The 22939-nt window shown below is 44.5% G+C and overlaps 1 protein-coding gene across 2 annotated transcripts in view; it reads left to right on the top strand.

The window, feature by feature from the left end:
- Positions 1-22939, top strand: part of LOC140732238 (metalloreductase STEAP2-like) — a 56609-nt gene that overhangs the window by 22706 nt on the left and 10964 nt on the right. For both annotated transcript variants that reach the window (XM_073054576.1, XM_073054575.1), the window contains exon 4: positions 12363-12890. In XM_073054576.1, the coding sequence (XP_072910677.1) occupies positions 12363-12890 (528 nt within the window). The remainder of the gene's footprint in view (positions 1-12362; positions 12891-22939) is intronic.

Here is a 22939-nt window from a genome sequence, read left to right as displayed (position 1 = left end):
TTATTAGTAAACTAAGCAATACATTATCAAAAATGCAAATATACATATAAAACAGGTTAGCAATGATAAACATAGAAGTGTAGGAATAATAATCAACAATAATAAACAAGCTCTATCAATGTCTAGGGGTAAATGAATTGTCATAAGAGAATATAGAGTTCAGTTCAGTTCATGTGTGCTGAGGTAGTTGCAGTTGTTGTATTGTAATTTGCTGGAGAGAGAGCGAGCAAGCGAGATGTAACAGCTGCAGCAGGCAAACCTTCCGTTGTCTTATTCCTTCATACCGTTGTGGTCATTCAGTTATGACCCTCCGTTCTCGGCTAGACCGTTCTTCTGTGGTGGACTTGTCACTCTGGCATGAGTGGACGCGCACACAAGTCCCCACCGGTCCTGCCGTCACACTGAGCTTTGCTGACTGATCTCCTGATTCGGTCCTTGAAGCCCCCACCTTCCTGTGGGTGCACAACACTTGGTCAGTGTCCACTGGTGTGTCTGAGGGTTGGCTCCCCACACCTGTCTTTTATCCCCACTGACGGGGTATCAACCATCCATCTACTCAAAATGACCATATCCATCAAATCAGGTCACTCCTGCTGTCTCCTTAGGAATGTTAACGAGCAAAGTAACGTCCTTGCAGCGAAAGGTAAACAATCCAGGAAGCCATAATACATAAATCAACTGTGTGTGTCTCTCTCTCTTATCTGTGGCAGATGTCCCTGCCTCTGTGCTTCATCTCTCTCTCTCATTAGCAGCATAGCAATATTTCATAGTTCTCAAGGGGGGGGGGGGGGAATGGTTAACTCTGCACTCCATTTCCATCAGGTCTGTTCAGCACTCATAACACCCCCATCCATCAAGGAATTTTCACCAGGGTGAAAATTAACTATTAAAGCACACTACAGAGTCTAATATAATACAGAAGTGGTCATTAAGTAAAAGAATAATACAGATATACTTTCAAATTAACACCTGGATAAACAATCAGCAATTACATTGTCACTCCCCTTTACATGTTGTATTCTAATATCGAATTCTTGTAACAGACTCCAACTTAATAACCACCTATTTTTATTCTTCATGTTAGTCAAAAAAAAATACCAATGGGTTGTGTTCTTAGCTTAGGCGTATATTACAAAATGTGAACCAATACATGTGTGATTATAATGTAGTACATTACAGAAGTTTGTACAAATACTAATCTCTATTTTACTTTTAAACTTAACATTCAGTCAATCTACTATGATATAGTCTTTATCTTTCACAAGCTTCGTCAAAAAAAAAGTCAAATTCCCGTAAAACCAGATCCTGTTATTCAAAGTGGCATTTGGTCAACCCTTGCCTCTTTTCCACTTAACTCTCACATGGTTAGCTTGCTCACCACTATGGAATAGGCCTTCACAGACTCCCTTCACAGGAGCTAGCTTATCACTAATGTTTTCCAAACTAAGCCTATTTGCTGAACTTCCACACCACTCATTAATTTTAAGCAGGTCATTAATTTTATCTTCAGGATCTTTAATTCTGTTAGTTTCCCATTTAACATCTGCAGGTGATCCCTCTTGGTCAAAACAACACTTCAAGCTTTGCCTCTCCAAATCACATACTTGAACAACATCACCAAGTTGTTTATCCTTAAATTTCAAAACAAACTGTAATTGATTCGCAGGCACCTTGTTAACAAACCATTGTTTAGTTAACGGTCTCTTCCCTTTGATCAACAGTTCTGACACCAAACCCGACTTTAAATATACTTTATTCAAAAGTCTAGGAACAATACTTTCCCCTTTTCCTTCAATAAAATTCATCTCACAAGCTTTCATCTCCTCACTAACTTTTAACACAAGCGACTGAGAATCTTCACTTTCCACTGGTGCCAAGGTTAACCCTTTCTTCACTGAACCAAGTCCATCTGACCCAAAAGGACTGCATTCGTTTACAACTAAGTCAGACCCCTCAGTCTTTTCCTGAGCTTCAACACTAGGTTCAGTACCCTGTGCATCCACAGGTACTTCCTCAACCTGCACACAGGCCAACACAGGTCTGCCTCTCCTAGGTTTTCAATACCAGTTCCCCTTTCAAATTCCAAGTTCCCCTGATCCTCTCAGTTACTCTCTGGGCGACTCCCCTCCGGAGTAAACTCAACCTTGCGGGTTAAAACAACCTCATCTGCTAACCCAGCAGACTCCCTCAAGGTAGCGGCATCCTCTTAATCTAGGACTACCCTTATATCATCGGGAACACACTTAACTTCTTCAACTACATCCAGCTCCTTCAAGCTACATAAATCACCAGTGTCCAACCCTGGACCTTCCAGCTGCCACATCTGTTTCTCAACTTGTCTCTGTGCCTCCATAACCTCCTTCCTCACTCCCAAGTGTCCACCTAGGGGTATCTTATGGGCCAGGTTCAAAATTTCGTTCCTTGACAACACTAAATCTGCTTTCTCTCCCTTACTTTCCTTAGCTCCACTACTCTTTTACTCTTCATCCGGTAACCCCTTTTGATACAAGGTCGGTAAAAACGTCTCTGCTAAATCAACACTGGGCTCATTTAAACTGGTTCCTGTCTCAGCCGCCTTTCTAGACATGCTGTGAGTTATTGCACAGGCGGGATAAATCTTGGAATCTATGGGCAGGTCCTCAGCACTTACAGGCTTGCTTGTCAGCTTCACTGCTGAATACACATCACCACCTGCAAGATCATTACCATGTAGGACGTCCACACCGTCCATCGGTAGTTCAGACTGCACCCCTATTTCGACTGGTCCAGATACCAGGTCACATTTCAGAAATATCCTGTGCAAAGGTACGGCCTCAGTCCCTTTTCCGATACCTTTTAACACATTTACCTCCCCAGTCTCGGTCTCAACACCGAAGTCTAACACCTTCCTTAGGATCAATGACTGACCAACCCCAGTATCTCTCCAGATCCGCACTGGAACTGGGGTTTCTCCTTCCTTCACAGATACCATCCCTTCTGAAATAAACCTCTCACGCTCCTCTTGGGCTCTATCTAACCTCGCCTTCCTCATCGGTCTGCTGACCGGCTCAATGCAACCAGTCGGAGTTGCCGTCTTTCCCTTTCCTGTCTCCTTCTTCGGAGCAAAGCACTTAGCTGCTATGTGGTCAGTTTTCCCACAATTATAACACGTAAAGTTGGGAACCTTCTTGCCAGCCTGCTTTTCCTCCTCCTTGCCTTTTCCAGTAGTCCCCGGCTTATTCTCTGACTTAGGCAGTGGGCTCTCTCTACTGTCCCTACTGCCTCTTTGGTAGCTCTTATTTGGGGGAAACTTTATCTTGTGGATTAAGGCATATTCATCTGCTAGCTTGGCAGATTCTGATATGGACTTATTCTTCTTCTCATTCAGGTATGTCTGGATACCATCCGAAACACAACCTTTAAATTCTTCGATCAGAGTTAGCTCTCTTGGGCGATAGAAATCCTCCTCCAACCCTTCTGCAGTGCACCAGCATTTAAAGTACACACACTTCTCGTATGCAAACTCTGTGAACGTCTGATTCCACTGTTTCCTTAAGTCCCTGAACTTTTGTCTATACGCTTCGGGTACCAGCTCATAGGCCCGAAGGATAGCCTGTTTTGCTTCCTCATAATCCTCTGCAATTCTGCAGACAATGCAGCATATGCTCGTTGAGCCTTCCCTTTAAGTACACTTTGTAACAACACCACCCACTTATCTCTAGGCCACTTCTGGTTCGCGGCCACTTTTTCAAAATGCAAGAAGTACCAATCAATGTCCGTCTCCTCGAACGGAGTTACCAACCTAATCTCCTTACTAACATTAAACTTTTCCCTACGGTCTGCCCTGCTATCCACACATTGCCATTTCTCCCTCTCGAACTGTCACTGTTTTTCTGCCTCCTCTGCCTCCAACTTAATTCTCTCCAGCCGCATCTGTTCTAGACGTAACTGGACCTCCCCCTTCCCTACAGGAAAGTGTTCTAACACCTCTGGCTTGAATATCTTCCATGTGACATAATGTTAAGCTATCTTACATTGTATCTCAGCCTTCGTCATCCCTTTCTTAACCTCCTTGAGTTCCAAGGTCTCCACCATATCCCACAACTCAGACTTTTTAGCCTTCTCTAAACCCACAGGGTACGGACTTAAGCTCGTCAACATCCATTTCTGCTGTTTGCCTCTCTGGTGTCTCAAACAACCAGATCAGACTAAGGGAATTCTACCCCGACTCACTGGCCCCCCCAATTTGATAATGAAATCCCAGACGAGCCCCCAATTTGTTACATACCCCGTAACTGGGTTAACAGACCAGCAGAAATGGAAGGATACGTTGGAGTCTGGTGGTACCAAAAACTAAAGGTGTTTATTAGTAAACTAAGCAATACAATAACAAAAATGAAAATATACATATAAAACAGGTTAGCAATAATAAACATAGAAGTGTAGGAATAATAATCAACAATAATAAACAAGCTCTATCAATGTCTAGGGGTAAATGAATTGTCATAAGAGAATATAGAGTTCAGTTCATGTGTGCTGAGGTAGTTGCGGTTGTTGTAATTTGTTGGAGAGAGAGAGGGAGAGAGAGAGAGCGAGATGTAATAGCTGCAGCAGGCAAACCCGTTGTCTTCTTATTCCTTTGTACCGTTGTGGTCATTCGGTTATGACCCTTCGTTCTCGGCTAGACCGTTCTTCTGTGGTGGACTCGTCACTCTAGCATGAGTGGACACGCACAAGCCCCCACCGGTCCTGCCGTCACACTGTGAGCTTTGTTGACTGATCTCCTGATTCGGTCCTTGAAGCCCCCACCTTCCTGTGGGTGCACAACACTCGGTCAGTATCCACTGGTGTGTCTGAGGGTGTCTCTCCACACCCGTCTTTTACCCCCACTGACGGGGTATCAGCCATCCATCAACTCAAAATGACCATGTCCATCAAATCAGGCCACTCCTACTGTCTCCTCAGGAATGTTAACGAGCAAAGTAACGTCCTTGTAGCGAAAGGTAAACAATCAGTGAAGAAGCCATAATACATAAATCAACTGTGTTTCTCTCTCTCTCTTATCTGTAGCAGATGTCTCTGCCTCTGTGTTTCATCTCTCTCTCTCATTAGCAGCATAGCAATAGCAATATTTCATAGTTCTCAAAGGGGGGGCAAATGGTTAACTCTGCACCCTATTTCCATCAGGTCTGTTCAGCACTCATAACAGTATCAAACGTCAACAGAGAATTTGACAGTACTCTTGCTGTTGCTCTTGATTGGTAATGATTCATAGGATGCAACTACTCAGTTGAATTTTTTTAATGTCTGTGTATTAATCTAAAAATGCACTAAGCTGAAGTGGAAATAAAACAAAAAAAATGCAAATTCTGGAAATCTAAATCTAAATAAAGAACAACCTAAAAATATTTAGCAGGCCAGGCAACTGAGAAAAGATAAATAGTTAACATTTCAAACCCAGTACTAGGGAAGGGAGAAGCAATCTGATCGAGGTGCAGTTGAAAATTATTGCAGTAGGAAAGGTTGTACAAAGAAAATAAAGATGATAGGCAAAAATGCCCAGTTACATGAAGTCAGAAAAAGTGAATTATCTAAAGATGGAGAATTGAAGGAGCAGTGCAAGGTTAGTAGTTGTCACCTTCATCATCATCATGTGCTGTGCCAGATGACGTAGGCAATCACACTCTCACGACTATGAATGTTATTGGCAATTTTTTCTACAGAAGTGGTTTGCTATTGCCTCTGGGCAGTGTCTTTACAAGACAGGTGACCCCAGCCATTATCAATACGCTTCAGAGATTGTCTGCCTGGTGCTAGTGGTCACATAACCAGGACTTATGATCTGAACCAGCTGTTCATACGACCATCCACCACCTGCTCCCAAGGTTTATTGTGACCCTGATCAGGGTGGCTAAGCAAGAGTACTGTATCTTGCCCAAGGGTGACCTGCAGGCTAGCGAAGGGGAGGAGCATCTTAAATCTCCTTTGGTAGAGACGTATCGCCATCTTGCCACTTATATTAGGAATAGAGCTTTTTATTAATATGAAGTCAAAGTATAGTAATGCACACAAAATTCTGGAGGAACTCAGTAGGTCAGGCAGCTTCTATGAAAATGAATAAACATGTGACGTTTTGGGTCAAGACCCTTCTTCAGGACTGGAAGGGAAGGAAAGGAGTGGACCAAGAGAGAAAGGGAAGAAGGAGAGGCACCACGAGGAGGTGAGAAGAAAGGGTAAGAGGCCAGAGTGGAAAATGGAAGAAGAGGAAAGAAGGGTGGAAAAAAAGGAGAAATTTAAAAATCACCGAATGGAGAAATTGATGTTAGTGCCATTCGGTTGGAGGCTACATAGATGGATTATGAGATGATAATCCTCCACTCTGAGAGCGGCCTCTTCATGGCAGAAGGGGAGACCATGGACCAACATGTCATAAGGAATAAGGATAGGAATTAAAAGTTGTTGGCCACTAGGAAATTCTACTTTTGGCAGACTGAGCAGAGGTGCTCAACAAAGCAGTTCCCCAAGTTATTTTGGGTCTCGCCAATGTAGAGGAGAGCACATCGGAACACCAGGTACAATAGATGACCCTAGCCGATTTGCAGGTAGTGTTACCTCAGTTGGAAGGACTGTTTGGGGTTTGACTGGAGGTGAGGGAGGAGGTGAATGGGCAGGTGTAGCACTTCTCTCGGTTGCAGGAAGGAAATGGGCAGGGATGAATGACCAAGAGAATGGTAGGTGAAGATATCATTTGTCCCTCCCTACCAATCTCCCTCCTGGCCCATACCCCTGCAAGCAAGAGAAATGCTGCACCTGCCCATTCTCACCCTCCCTTACCTCATTCACGGTCCCAAACAGTCTTTCTAGGCAAGGCAGTTCATCAACTGCAAATCTGTTGGTGTCGTCTATTGTTTCAAGTGCTCCCAGCATGGCTCCCACATCACTAAGACCCAAAGTAAGTTGGGAGATCACTTTGCCGAGCACCTCAATGCCGTCTGCCAAAAGCAGAACTTCCCAGTAGCCAATCATTTAAATTCCTATCCCATTTCAGTCCATGGGCTCCTCTTCTGCTACAATGCGGCAATTCTCAGTGTGGAGGAGCAAAGTGTTATATTCTGTGTAGGTAGCCTCCAACCTGATGGCATGAACATCAATTTCTCTTTCTGGTAATATTTAAATTTTTCTTTTTTTTTCTTTCCCCCTCCCATTTGTCACTCTAGCCTCTTACCTCACCTACCTATCACCTTCCCCTGGTACCCTTTCCTCTTCCTTTTCTTCCATGGTCTACTCTCCTCTCCTATCAGATTCCTTTCTCTCCAGCCCTTTACCTTTCCCACCCAATTGGCTTCACCTATCATCTAGCTTGTCTTCCTTTCTAGCCCTGATGAAGGTTCTCGGCCTAAAATGCCAACTATTTTTTTCATTTCCTTTAACCCTGCCTGATCTGCTGAGTCCTTCCAGCATTTTATGTGTTGCTCTGGACTTCCGGCATCTGCAGAATCTATTGTGGTTAAGGTGAAGCAATTTGTAAAATGATAAACAATTAGGGACTAAATATAACTGATTAACATTTTCATTAGATTCTGTGTTGGAATAAATTAACATTGACTTTTGAAATGTTATTTATCCATTAACAATATCCCTTACACCACTCTGACAGGAATAACATTGATTATTGGCCACAAATTAACAAGTTCGATTCAGTTGGACATAAATGGCATTAGTATTTAAACTTCTCAGCTGGGTGATTTGGTTAATTATGACTTCCAAATCATACTATTATAAGCTTACAGCAAATCACTGATATTCCTTCGAGAATGTATTGACATTAATTAAAAATATAACACTACTCAACTTCCTGTCATGTTATTAATCATGTGGCAAAAATGTGAACTTGTAAACAGCATTACTCTTTATACTCATTAACATTATCAGACGCCTATTCCAGGGCACTAACACCTCAAAGGATTACGAAAGTGTTAACCCCTTGTTTCACATCTGATCTCAGCAGCTTGGTCTTTTTACTATCTTGTGTATCCAGATGAAGGGTCTCACTAGTTGTCCGTATCTCTTCATAGATGCTTCCTGACCTTGTGAGTTCCTCTAGCAGATTTTTTTGCTCCAGATTTCAGTACATGCAGTCTTTTGTCTATATATAATGTCATAAATATTATACCTTTTTAGATGTTCGGGTTTCTTTGTAATGTTTTTACTTTCAGATTTTTGGCATATTGCAATGATATAGTTTGTTTTTATTATCCCCACTATTAGGTAGTTGTGTCACTATTTAACTTGAGAATATATTTACCTCTGTCCAGCCCTCATCCTGTCCCACCCCACCTAGGAAAATCTTGAGGAAAAAACATGGTACTTCTAACCACTCAGAATCTGGCGCCTGGTATCCAAGATGAAATTGTAGCTTAAAGTTTATAAACAAATAACAAGAATATGTTGCATTCAATTAGCAAAGTACAGCCTGTTCTCTGCAATAGAAGCTGTCACAGTACGTTACAAACCAAGCCAGATTCTTGCACCGTAGATCCAGCTGTATTCTTTTCTCAGCTGATCGCAGCTTTTGCCCATGCTTTAGATAGCATTTACTCTTATTTTGTCACCTCGATCTGTGTCATTTAAAAATGGTAAATAGTCAGCACCAAAGGTAAATAAACAAATGTATGGAATTCCCAGCAGCAAGAGCTAACATGCAACAATTATCTGAATGTGGAGAATCAAAGGAGCAGTGCCAAATCCTTAGTAGTAGAGCTTTTTTTAAATATCAAGGCAATAAGTTATGGTAATTTGTAAACGACAAGCCATTAGGGATTAAATATATATGACTGGTAGCATTTTCACTTTTAAAATGTTAAGGAAAAAATACAATTGCCTTGTATCTTTCCAACCATTTATGTCATCTCGTAAGTAAGCAGTTACAAGCAGCTATAACTGCACCCAAACATTCATCTCATATATTCTCAGCATATTAGCTACTGAATCACAGGATGCCTGAGATTTATTAGAATGAGGTGTTTTACTGCTGGATCAGTAAAATACATAATGCATGCACCACTGTGCCATCCTTCCAATAAGAGACCCTTTTAAACACATGAACATATAAAACATTGAATAGCCAGTTACAAAATAAACTCATCTAATTTGCTCTAAACTTTTCATCTTGGAGGTATGTATAGCCTTTAACTTGGACAAATGGTTGCTTTCTCAGACTATTCAGCACACAGCAATCCCATTCAGTCTCATTTCCACTGTGCTCATCCCACTCCCTCCTTTTATAAGATGCCCCTTTTTCAAGCCATGATGTAATTTATTTTTTTTGTGGGAGGGGGGAATAATTGATGGCCTTAGCTTCAAGGGCAGTATATAGCTGAAATATCAACTTTCCATTTGAAACAAAGTAATGGAAGCAAAGCTGGTCAGGCAATTTTAGCAAGAGAAAGTTCTCTTTTCTGGTCAGAGAGACTGGGAAGCAGAGAGGACAATTTAGTTTTAAATGTATAAAGGTTGAAGGGAGTGATGGATAGTGAATATTTCTAATAGGATAAGACCAGTTGAACCAATATTAAACCAGAACTGATCTGTTCTGAAATAAAAGAAGAAATTGGATTACCTAAAAAGTAATCAAATTTGATTGAGTCCAGGACGCAATTTTCCAAAATAGGAGATAAGAATGGTTCTTTAAGCTTACAATGGACTTCAGACATCAAGTCAGATTGGAACTGGGATAGAAAATTAAAGTGGCAGGCGTCTGGAGGCTTTGTGCCACCGTCTGGACTGAATGCAGGTAGACTGCCATAGCTAGCGTCACTGTACTTTCTCCAACTCTACCTTCTCCATTAATTCTTCCAGTGCTTGTCTCCTTTGAATCTGTGCTGACTTGTAACATGGGTGCTCCTGATGAAGGGTCATGACCCCAAATATTGACTCTCTTTATTCCTCTTCACATATGTTGCCAGACCTGCTGAGTTTCCCCAGCATTTTGCTCCTGAAGCGTCTTCCTGCTTCTGAACTGTGACTGCCCAGCCGCAATGATTTTCAGAGCACCTGGTTGCATTCCTTCAATTCCCCACACTTGTATCAATTGTATCCCTTTTCCAGCATTCAGGATTTGGTATCCAATTCAACAACCATGTCTAACTTTCTCCATGTTCGGACTAACCATCTCTGCTGTAGTAATTTATCAGTAATATTGGTTTTGTACTCTCTCCACTAGTACAGCCTGACGGGCTGAGCATTTTCTTTAGACTTACTTATCATAGCTTTTGTGTCCCTTTTCTGTATTTTCTAACTGCTACCATTAGTTTATGAAATAAATGACTTCAACAGTTTATTGCTGCAGTAACCCTGGGTATACCCTTCAAGAGAAAATCTTTTTTTGTCCTATTCATCTTTCTCTCTCTGCAACTTAAAACTAACTTGACAGAATTGTGAAGGAGAGACAACATTCTCACATTTGAAATGTTAACTCAGTTTTTCTTTCCACACATGTTGCTTGACTGTGAACTGAATCCAGCATTTTGTATTTTAATTCATATTTTTACCATTTACAGTTCTTATTAAATTTCATTTTAAGTACCATTTAAACAAAGGTTTATTTTTACCCCGCCTGCCTTCAATGTGTAAGTAATTCCCTTTTTATTGTTAGATTTCTTAAAGTTAATTCTTACTCCCAAACTATAATAATTTTAAAAAATGTACATTGTAGTAATTAAGATATAGGAGCAGCAATTAGGCCATTTGAGCCTTCAAACCTGTTCCACCATTTCATGATGGCTGAGCCATTTTTCCTCTCAACACCAAACTCAGGCTTTCCTTCCCCCCTGCCCCCCACCCCCTGTATTCCTTCATGCCCTGACCAATCAAGAATCTATCAACCTCTGCCTTAAAAATACATAAAGAGTTGGCCGCCACAGCAGACTGTGGCAATGAATTCCACAGATTCACCTCCCACTGGCTAAAGAAATTCTTCCTCATCTTTTTCTATAAGGACATTCCCCCCCCCCCCCCCCCCCAGCCCTCCATTCTGAAGCTGTGTCCTCTGGTCTTAGATACTCCCACCATGGGAAATATCCTCACCACATCCACTCTGTCAAGGCCTTTCACCATTTGATAGGTTTCAATTAATTCACCCCTCATTCTTCTGAATTGCAGTGAACACAGGACCAGAGCCATCAAATGCTGTTCACATGACAAGCTATTCAATCCTGGAACCATTTTCGTGAACATCCTTTGAACCCTCTCCAGTGTCAATATATCCTTTCTGAGATGAGAGGCCCAAAACTACTCACAATACTCCAAGTGAGGCCTCACCTAGGGAGGTTCTACAGCATTTTTAAATTATTATCTCTGTTGTGGTCCTAAAACACATGGCAACAATATTAGGATAGCAGTGTCAATGTGCATAATGCAGACTTAAGTGCTTACTCTGAAGTATGAAAGTAGTTCTGAGCCACAACATTTTGACTTTTTAATTGTATGTTTAAAATCCAAGTTTTAAAAATAAGATTATTTCTTCTCTATTTCTTAATTTTAGCCTTGTTTTATAATCATTGGACTTTTCAGCGTGTGATGGAAAATCTACTCGCATGAGGTGAGGGCCTCTGTCAGTCAGAGTTGACCATGGATATTGCATCCTAGCTGTCTGGGCAGTACGATATGGAGAGCAAGCTCCCCTCTCCACGCATCTGATGAACCCAAAGGAACGGCAGTGATTGATACTGTTTGGTACCGGCAGTGTTGCAGGAGTTGCATGCCAACATTGAACTCAATGTAGGGCTGCCCTAGGGACTCCAGCTCTGGATTTTTCCCTGTGGGTTTACTCCTGAAGCCTTGCCCATAAGCAGGTATATCCACAAGGCAGCGGAGGCTTGAGATCAGTTTTCCTTCTGCTAGACGAGCTGCCAACCATGGCTGACAAACCCCATCTGCCCAAAGCGACTGATTTTAAGGCAGCTGTAACCCACCTTTGCCCCTTCTCCTGTCAGTCGAAATGGTTCCACCGGGCTTAGTAGCTAAGCCACACGTGAAGGCCAGGAGCTGGACTTGGTTGTCAGAGGCTATTTGAGGTACATGCCGTTGGGAGAATTTAATAGGTAGTGGGAGCTTATCACCATTACCATCCAACTGTAACAACCTTAAGGAGCCTACTCATAGGAAAATCTACTCATAAATTTAAGAATAACATGCAATACCTCATTGCCTGTTTTCTTAATGTTTTGTCTGCAAAGTGATTTGATACTAAGATTCATTGTATGTAATAGAAAAAATATTTTTTGTTTTTGAGATGATATTTGATTGCATCTTTAACATGATGTCTTTAATGGAAAATAGTTTGGGATTTGCTCACACTTGCTTTGTTTTCTGTTATCTATCAGATATACATTTGCAGCAATGTGGTGGAAGCCCGACAACTGATAATTGAACTCACTCGGCAGCTGGGCTTTATTCCTGTTGACATGGGAACATTGTCTTCAGCTAAGGAAATAGAAAATATGCCCCTACATCTCTTCACCCACTGGAGAGGCCCTGTGCTTGTGGCTATTGGCCTAGCCATATTCTTCTACATATACTCGTTCATCCGTGACATTGTACACCCCTATGTGAAGAACAAACAAAGCAACTTCTATAAAATTCCAATCGAAATAGTGAACAAGACTTTGCCTGTTGTTGCTATTACTCTCCTTTCACTTGTGTACCTGGCTGGATTGCTAGCAGCTGCTTTTCAGTTGAATTCTGGAACTAAATATCGTCGGTTTCCTGTCTGGCTGGAACATTGGCTGCAATGTCGGAAGCAGCTTGGGCTCTTGAGTTTCTTTTTTGCCTCTGTTCATGCAGTATACAGTCTTTGCCTTCCAATGCGACGTTCAGAACGATATTTCTACCTCAACATGGCTTACCAGCAGGTAATTTTTTAATAAGTGACGTTTGAACTTTGCTCTTTTTAAAAATCAATTTGTTGTTGAAATTATTTATTGCTGAGATAGTTAACCTGCCACCGTTGCACATGTGCCTTTGAAGTCCATGATAAACTGAGATAAACTGGATGAGGTATTTATCTTACTCCTACTTTGTTGATATTATTGCTTGAGCCACAGACCCCACACTGTCCAGAACACAAAACGCCAGGGGAACAAGCCATTCAGCCCACAATGTCTGTGCTGACTGTGATGCCAGTTTAAACTAGTCATGTTCTATCCTTCAATTCCCTGCCTGTTCATGTGTTTGTCGAAACACCTATTGAAAGTTGCTGCAATATTTTCTTCCACCACCTCATCTGGAGCATGGGCCAGGTGCTATTAATTTACACTGACTTTTGCCCCCTGACACACTCAAATTTCTGGCATACTGCTGGTGTTTTCCACAATTTATTGAGTCTGTCCACCAGTTCTTTATCCCCCATTATGACATCTCCAGCATCATCGTCCAGTGGTCCACTCTCTGCTTTTTCACTCTTTAATAGAACCTTTGGTATTCTCTTTTATATTATTTACTAGCTTACCTCAATATTTCTATACTTCATTGGGAGTTCTAAGAGATTTGGTATGTCAACAAATACACTCAAAAACTTCTATAGATGTACCGCGGAGAGCATTCTGACAGGCTGCATCACTGTCTGGTATGAAGGGGCTGCTGTACAGGACCAAAAGAAACCGCAGAGGGTTGTAAATTTACTCGACTCCATCTTGGGCACTAGCCTACAAAGTACCCAGGATATCTTCAAGGAGCAGTGTCTCAGAAAGGCAGTAGCCATTATTAAGGACCTCCAGCACCAAGGGCATGACATTTTCTCACTGTTACCATCAGGTAGGAGGTACAGAAGCCTGAAGGCACACACCCAGCGATTCAGGAACAGCTTCTTCCCCTCTGCCATCCGATTCCTAAATGGACATTGAAACCTTAAACACTACCTCACTTTTTAAACATATATTATTTCTGCTTTTTTTTGCACCATTTTTTAATCTATTCAATATATGTATACTGTAATTGATTACTTTATTATTAATATGGTGGTGAAGAAAGCTTTTGGTATGTTGGCCTTTATAAATCAGAACATTGAGTATAAAAGTTGGGATGTAATATTAAAATTGTACAAGGCATTGATGAGGCCAAATTTGGAGTATTCTGGTCACCGAATTATAGGAAAGATGTCAACAGAATAGAGAGAGTACAGAGGAGATTTACTAAAATGTTACCTGGGTTTCAGCACCTAAGTTACAGAGAAAGGTTGAACAAGTTAGGTCTTTATTCTTTGGGGTGTAGAAAGTTGGGGGGGACTTGATAGAGGTATTTAAAATTATGAGGGGGATAGAAAGAGTTGACATGGATAGGCTTTTTCCATTGAGAGTAGGGGAGATTCAAACAAGAGAACATGAGTTGAGAGTTAGGGGGCAAAAGATTAGGGGTAACATGAGGGGGAATTTCTTTACTCAGAGAGTGGTAGCTGTGTGGAACGAGCTTCCAGTAGAAGTGGTAGAGGCAGGTTCGATACTGTCATTTAAAGTAAAATTGGATAGGTATATGGACAGGAAAGGAATGGAGGGTTATGGGCTGAGTGCGGGTCAGTGGGACTAGGTGAGAATAAGCGTTCAGCACAGACTAGAAGGGCCAAGATGGCCTGTTTCTGTGCTGTAATTGTTATATGGTTATATTATTTTATTCTTTCTTCTATATTATGTTTTGCATTGAACTACTGCTGCTAAGTTAACAAATTTCACAACACATGCAGATGATAATAAACCTGACTCTCGTTTTCTAACCTTATTGCTTTTTTTAGTTCTTTGTGTTGTTTTTTAAAAGCTTCTCATTAATTTTTGCTATATTATATGCCCTCTCTTTTGCTTTTGTGTTGTCTTTGACTTCCTTTGTCAGCTGCGACTGCCTCATCCTCTGTTTAGAATACTGCAACTTCTTTGGGATTAATTGTCCTGCACCTTCTGGCTTGCTCCCAGAAACTCCAGCCACTGCTGTTCTGCCTTCATCCCAGCTGGGTGTCCCCTTTGAACTAATTTTGGACAGTTCTCTTCTAATGCCTCTGTAGTTCCCTTAATCAACTTTAACACTAATGTATCTGATTTTAGCTTCTCCCTCTCAATCTGCAGGGAGAACCATATCATGCTATGGTCACTGGCTCTTGAGTGTTCCTTTTATCATAAGTTTCCTAATCAAATCTCGTTCATTACACAACATGTAATTGAAAATTACTTTTTTGCTAGTGGCCTCAAGCACAAGCTGCTCTAAAAAGACAGCTCATAAATATTCTACAAATTCCCTCCCTTGGGATCCAGCACTAACCTGATTTTCTCCAATCAATCTGCAGATTGAAATCCCCTGTAACTATGTAGCATGCCCTTTTTAGATGACTTGTCTATCTCTCATTGTAATATGTACCCCACATTCTGACTATTGTTTGGAAGCCTGTATATAACTCCCATCAGGCCTCCTCAGCCTCCTACACTTCAGAGAAAACAGTTAAAGTTTCTCCAGCCTCCTTTGGCATCTAATAACTCCCAAATCCAGGCAACTTCCTGGTGAACCTCTTCTGGATGTACATAAGTAACAATGGAAAACAATAGAAAAGGACACAGCATCTGTGGAATACAAAAGAATTAATGTTTCTGTTTGTCACCCTAGAAAAGAGGGAAAACGTGTTGGATTTCAGTAGCAAAGAAGTTGGGGAAGTGACGGCTAGAACAAAGGGATTGTTCGATAGGAGGAGACCAATTGGATTAATGGAGTGGTTAGGATATCAATTAAAATTTCAGTTATGTGGCATGTGGCTCTAACTATTTAATGTGTAAATGACAAGGCTGTGGAACATGCCCAGCAGGCCACACTACAGTCGGCCCTCCTTATCCGCAAATTCAACCAACCCCAAATCACAAAAACCCGGAAGTGCTCTTCCAGCACTTGTTGTTCGAGCATGTACAGACTTTTTTCTCTTGTCATTATTCTCTAAACAATGCAGTATAACAACTATTTTACATAGCATTTACATTGTATTAGGTATTATAAGTAATCTAGAGATGATTTAAAGTATACGGGAGGATGTGCGTGGGTTATCGTGCATCGGGATCGAAAAAAATTGGAAGTTCTCTTACTAAGTAAGACGGAACAGCTACATCCGGTATTATTTAGTGTCAGTTAGTCAAACGTTTGCATTCATATAAAGTATATATTTTACCTTTCTATGCATATAAAACACTTAAGAACGTATGTTTCAGCACCGGGCTCGGGAAGTTCCCAAGTTCGATCTAGTGACAGATCACTATGAAGTGCGCTCTCCACTGTGCCGGGTTGATGTGGAGGATCAAAACCCCAAAACCCAATAATTAAACCACTGTGTTGCTTAGTAATAATTGTAGCTTTCAACGGGGCACAGCCTTTCTCACTTTATCCTTTAAAGTTGTTCCGATCGTTGACCGATGGCGTTTCACCTCTTTCCGATCCCTTCATTATTTTCACTTTATTTTCAATCGTTATCGTGATTATTTTCGTGAACAGAAACACTGCGGATTCAGATCTCTGCCGCTGGGTCCTAATGTCCGCCACACTGAGACAGGTTAATTAAGGTCTCAGGTTCCGCTGGGTCCTAAGGTCCACCACATTGAGACAGGGGTTGTTGAATAAGAGACTTGAGCATCCGCGAATATTGGTATCCGCGAGGGGTCCCGGAACCAATCCGTCGTGGATAAGGAGGGCCGACTGTATACAAATTGAAAATGGTAATTAAAAAGTCAAAATGGTGATGGACAGAACTGGCTGATTCTGTTAGAGCCAGAAATAAAGTAAAGGTAAGTTACCCAAAGTTGAAATATTTGAGTCTGGACATTGAACTCTCTACTTTAGTTAATGACAAAGTCATTAACTGCATTTCATCTATTTCCTATATCTCTTCTCTCACCTCCTTCTCCATCTAGGCAGAGCAACAACAGAGATGCCAGTTCCTGTCCAAACTCTGTTGAATTTTTCAGATTAAAAATGCGCATGATCACTTTCCTGAAGGACCAACTCTGCACCAACAACAAACCTATAAAACTGTAATTATAGTTTTTGAGCCTTGCTTCAGGGGAACAAGACCAGCTGTAATATCTAAATTAACCAAATGAAACCTGCTGATGAAGCACAAAACAGAGCACTTTGTAACAAGGCATGTTACACATCTTGGCACTCGACACTGAATTCAACAACTTTAAATAACCAAACTCATCTATTTGTAAAGTCAATGTTTTTTCTCTCTGTCAATGTTGTGTGGCCTCGAGTAATTTCAAGAGTTTCTGTGTATTTCAGATTTTCCACCATCTGTGAATGATAAAGTGTTTGGGGGAGGCAGTGGAGTAAATTCTGTAAATCTGATATAACATCAAAATTTGCTGGACAACTTGCCACAGCTTTTGTGGAAAGAGAAGCTGAGTTCATGGTTCCAGCCAAAGATTTCAACATCTGTGGTTTTTGTCCTTTTTATTTATCTGCTTTTATTTTAACCTAAATTTGGGCATTTTAATAAATATTACGTTGTGGCGACCCACTTTCTGCGCAGGCGAACCGGCTCACAAATAGCCAGCACGCGGGGGGGAGACTTTGGTAATGCATCTCTGACATCATTTCCGCCCGGAGAGGGCGGGCGCTAAGGATTAAATGCCAGCGCTGCGAAGTTTGAATAAACTAGTCTGGAAACGACTTACTGACTGTGTGTCGTTATTTCTGCGCTGTGTGTAGCACATCGCTACATTGGTGACCCCGACGGTCCAAACGGGATTTGGACCAAAGATGACTGACTCTTCATCTGTTCACGCAGTTTCGCTAAAACTGCCGACTTTCTGGTCGCTGCGACCACGCGTGTGGTTTAGCCAAGCAGAAGCCCAGTTCCAGATTCGGCAGATACCTTCGGATTCCACGCGTTACTACCACGTGGTGAGCGCCCTTGACCAGGAGACAGCTGCCCAAGTTGCGGATTTCAACAGTCGCCCCTGGAAGAAGGCAAATATGAAGCATTCAAAGCGCTGCTCATTGGGACCTTTGGCCTCTCACGGCGTGAGCGGGGTGCCCGCCTGCTTCACCTGGACAGTTTGGGAGACAGACTGCTTTCGGCATTGATGAACGAGATGCTGTCTCTGGCTGACGGACACAAGCCCTGCCTCATGTTCGAGCAAGTGTTCCTAGAGCAACTGCCCGAGGACATACATCTGCTGCTGACCGACGCAGATTTCAGTGACCCCCAGAAGGTGGCGGCCCGGGCAGACATGCTGTGGAAAGCCAAGAGGGAGAGCGGGGTGTCCATCAGTCAGATTACCAGGCCACGTGCCCAACAGCGGACCAGACCAGGCCCGGCAGGGGGGTGCATACAACACAGAGGCAGGAGTGAAGAGGACAGTAAACAGTGGTGTTTCTACCAACAGCGGTGGGGTACTAAAGCCCACTGTTGTCGCCCGCCCTGCAAGGGCCAGCTGCCGCTAATGACTATGGCGGCTGGCCACCAGGACAGCCTCTTGTACGTCTGGGACAAACAGTCGGGACGCTGCTTCTTGGTCGACACCAGAGTGGAAATCAGCGTCTTGCCCCCGACGGGGTACGACACCCGCAACAGGAAGCCAGGACCCACCCTGAGGGCTGCAAATGGCAGCACGATACAGACCTACGGCACCCGCACAGTGCAGCTGCAATTCGGCGCCAGACGGTTCACGTGGGACTTCACACTGGCCGCCGTAGCCCAACCACTCCTTGGGGAGGACTTCTTGTGAGCTCACAGCCTGCTGGTTGACTTGCAAGGGAAAAGACTGGTACATGCCGAGACTTTCCAGACGTTCTTCCTGGGTGAAGCCAAGTTGCCAGCCCCACACCTGGACTCCATCACGCTGTCGGACAACGAATTTACCAGAATCCTGGCGGGCTTCCCATCGATTCTGGCACCGCGGTTCATGGCAGCCATGCCCAGACACGGGGTACAGCACCACATCCGACCCAGGGACCACCCCTCCACGCCCACGCATGAAGGCTCCCCCCGGAAAAGCTCCGCCTGGTGAAGGAGGAGTTCAAGAGGATAGAGGAATTGGGGATCGTACGGAGGTCTGACAGCCCATGGGCCTCCCCCCTGCACATGGTGCCCAAAGCAGCCGGGGGTTGGAGACCATGCGGCGACTACCGCAGACTGAACGAGGCTACAACTCCAGACCGCTACGTCGTGCCGCACATACAGGACTTTGCAAACCTGCACGGCGCAAGAATATTTTCCAAAGTAGACCTCGTCCGGGGATACCATCAAATCCCGGTGCACCCTGAAGACATCCCCAAAACAGCACTTATCACCCCGTCCGGCCTGTTTGAGTTCCTCCGAATGCCGCACAGACGTTCCAGCGGCTAATGGATGCGGTGGGACGCGACCTGGATGCGTTCATCTATTTGGACGACATCCTTATAGCCAGCAGTAGTCGCCAGGAGCATCTGTCCCACCTCCGCCAGCTCTATTCCTGCCTGAGTGATTTCGGCCTCACGATCAACCCAGCCAAATGCCAGTTTGGTCTTGATACCGTCGACTTCCTGGGCCACAGGATTACCAAAGATGGGGCAACACCTCTGCCCGCCAAGGTAGACGCGATCCGCCACTTTGCCCGGCCCAACACGGTCAAAGGCCTACAGGAGTTCGTTGGTATGGTGAACTTCTACCACCGTTTCCTCCCCTCAGCAGCCCGTATCATGCGCCCTTTGTACACCCTGATGTCGGGTAAAGGCAAGGACATTACTTCGGACAAGGAGGCCGCAGCCGCTTTCGTTAAAGCCAAGGAAGCCTTGGCAGATGCCGCAATGCTGGTGCACCCCAGAACGGATGTTCCGACTGCCCTCACGGTGGACGCATCTGACACAGCAGTCGGTGGGGTGCTGGAGCACCTCATCGAGGGGTGCTGGCAACCCCTGGCGTTCTTCAGCAAGCACCTATGACCACCCGAACTCAAGTACAGTGCTTTCGACCGGGAGCTGTTGGCACTGTATCTGGCAATCCGGCATTTCAGGTACTTCTTAGAAGGCAGGCCGTTCACCGCGTTCACGGACCACAAACCGTTGACCTTCGCGTTCACGAAGGTGTCCGATCCCTGGTCGTCTCACCAGCTGCAACATCTTTCCTACATCTCGGAGTACACGACAGACATCCAGCATGTCTCAGGAAAGGACAGCGTCGTGGCGGACGCACTCTCCAGACCAGCTGTCCAGGCCCTGTCCCTGGGGGTGGACTATGCAGCACTGGCGGAGGCGCAGCAGGCAGACGACGAGATGCCCAGCTACAGGACCGCAGTCTCGGGTTTGCAGCTGCAGGACTTTCTCGTAGGCCCAGGTGAGAGGACCCTCCTGTGCGACGTGGCTACGGGCCAACCTCGCCCCATTGTCCCGGCAGCCTGGAGGCGGCGAGTTTTCGACTCCATACACAGTTTGGCGCAAAAACTGTCCATCTATCAGGATGGCTGTCCGGCTGGTCTCCACCAAGTTCGCGTGGCGCAGACTTCGCAAGCAGGTCAGTGAATGCGCCAGAACGTGCGCGCAGTGCCAAACAGCCAAGGTACAGCGGCACACTAAAGCCCTGCCGCAGCAGTTTGAACCCACCCACTGGAGGTTAGACCACATTCATGTGGATATCGTGGGCCCCCTACCAGTGTCCCGAGGAGCGCGGTACCTCCTAACTATGGTAGACCGGTTCACAAGGTGGCCAGAGGCAGTCCCGCTCACCGACACATCTGCCGCTTCCTGCGCCCGAGCACTGATTGCAACCTGGGTAGCACGTTTCGGGGTACCAGCCCACATTACCTCCGACAGAGGCGCCCAGTTCACCTCCAGCCTGTGGTTGGCTGTGGCCAGCCTGTTGGGAATGCAGCTACACCACACAACTGCCTATCACCCACAGTCGAACGGACTGGTGGAACGCTTCCACTGTCACTTGAAGTCGGCTCTCATGGCCCGCCTGAGAGGACCTAACTGGGTGGACGAGCTTCCCTGGGTCCTGCTTGGAATTCGCACAGTGCCCAAAGAGGATCTGCACGCCTTGTTGGCCAAGTTGGTGTACGGCGCACCCCTGGCCATCCCAGGAGAGTTCATACCAGCCCCAAGGGGGCAAGAGGAAAACCCGCAGCACTCCTGGACAGACTACGCGAGAGGCTCGGCAACCTGGCCCCCGTACCGACTTCACAGCACGGACGGACCCCGACCCATGTACCCAAAGACCTGCAGAACTGTAAGTTTGTGTTTGTATGAAGGGGTAGACACCGGGCACCGCTACAGTGGCCGTACGAGGGGCCGTTCAAGGTGATCAACAACAACGGGTCCACGTACGCTCTGGACATTGGGGGGAAAGAGGAGGTTTTCACGGTGGACCGACTCAAACCAGCCCATGTGGACTTGGCGCAGCCGGTGGAGGTTCAGGCACCGCGGCGCAGAGGCAGACCTCCCAAACAGAGGCTGATCCAGACTGTGGACATTGGGGGGTGTATCGCCGGTTCTCGGGGGTGGGGGGTTATGTGGCGACCCACTTTCTGCGCAGGCGAACCAGCTCACAAATAGCCAGCGCGTGGGGGCAGACTTTGGTGATGCACCTCCAACGTCATTTCTGCCCGGAGAGGGCGGGTGCTAGGGATTAAATGTCAGCACCGCCAAGTTTGAATAAATTAGTCTTGAAACAACTTACCGACTACGTGTCGTTATTTCAGTGCTGTGTGTAGCACATCGCTACAACGTTATCATTGCTAAGGGTGGGAAGAAATTACACTGACTCAAGATTACTTCATTGTATTTCAGGACATAGAAAATGAATACAATATGTAAGATGAGTCAACTCAGACTGAAAATCATTCCATTTGACGTGAACTTTTCAGTCTGGCCTTGTGCCATTTAGACTTTATGCTCTGGAATTCTCTCCCAATCCCTCTACCTCTTAAGGCTGATTTATACTTCTGTGTCAAATGAACGCTGCAGGTACGACGTAGCCATGTAACCTACACTGTACCCTACGCCCTACCCTACGCCATAGCCTGACACCCACCTCTCCAAAAATGTAACTGCGCATTGCGGTGACACAGACAGCAACAACTGTGATTGGTCCGCTTGGTAGTATCGTATTTCCTCCTGTCTATAGGCATACTGTGCGAACACTGATGCAAAATAAATGGTTGGAGACGATGATCCAAATCGTCAAATCTACCTGCGGACATCCGAAAATATTTGAAATGCATTTCCTCATGCATGTCTCTCAGTGGCCGGACAAGCACAGAAAATTCACCCTCCTTTGCCTCAATCCGTTCAATGGTTGTACACACCATCTCGTCCGACGACTTCCCTCTTTTCTGCGTTGCAGTAATTTAAATAAAACCCTTGTTCAACATTTATTAGCTCCAACTCCAACATGATGTGCTCAGTCGCCATTGTTTGAAGTACACGAAGAAACTCTACACAGTGGCAGAGAAACCCCACTACTGACTAGCGTTTTGGAGGTGACGCAGACACACCAACGCACAAGTATAAATGCACACAACGGCGCAGGCTGCTTACGAAGGCTGTGGCGTAGGCTACTACGCAGAAATATAAATCAGCCTTTAGTCATCCAACCATCTGTTAAGATCCCCCTTTGTTTGATGGATGAGCTAGCTAACTTGTTTTAATGAATTTCAAATAGCCATGATATATTGCACCTTATACAGCCACTGCCCATTTCCAAAGACCTCTATGCCTAAGCATTTGAAGAACTCATTTATGCACTTAAATGCTGTCAGTGATCCAGCTTTGCCCTCTATTTCCTTCTCATCTGGAGACTATTCACTCACTTCACATGCAGGCTTTTCCCCACCCATCCCTATCCAGTTCCAATTGTTACGGTAGTGCTTTGTGTTTCTGCTTACCCATATTCACACCTTCCTCCCCCTCTATGCCGCATCCATTGTTCTTTTCCCATTCACTTTTGTTGGTCTCACCTGCCAGA

Source organism: Hemitrygon akajei, chromosome 8 (genome assembly GCF_048418815.1).
Source record: "Hemitrygon akajei chromosome 8, sHemAka1.3, whole genome shotgun sequence".
Lineage (NCBI taxonomy): Eukaryota > Metazoa > Chordata > Chondrichthyes > Myliobatiformes > Dasyatidae > Hemitrygon > Hemitrygon akajei.
This window is presented reverse-complemented; position numbering and strand designations above follow the sequence as displayed.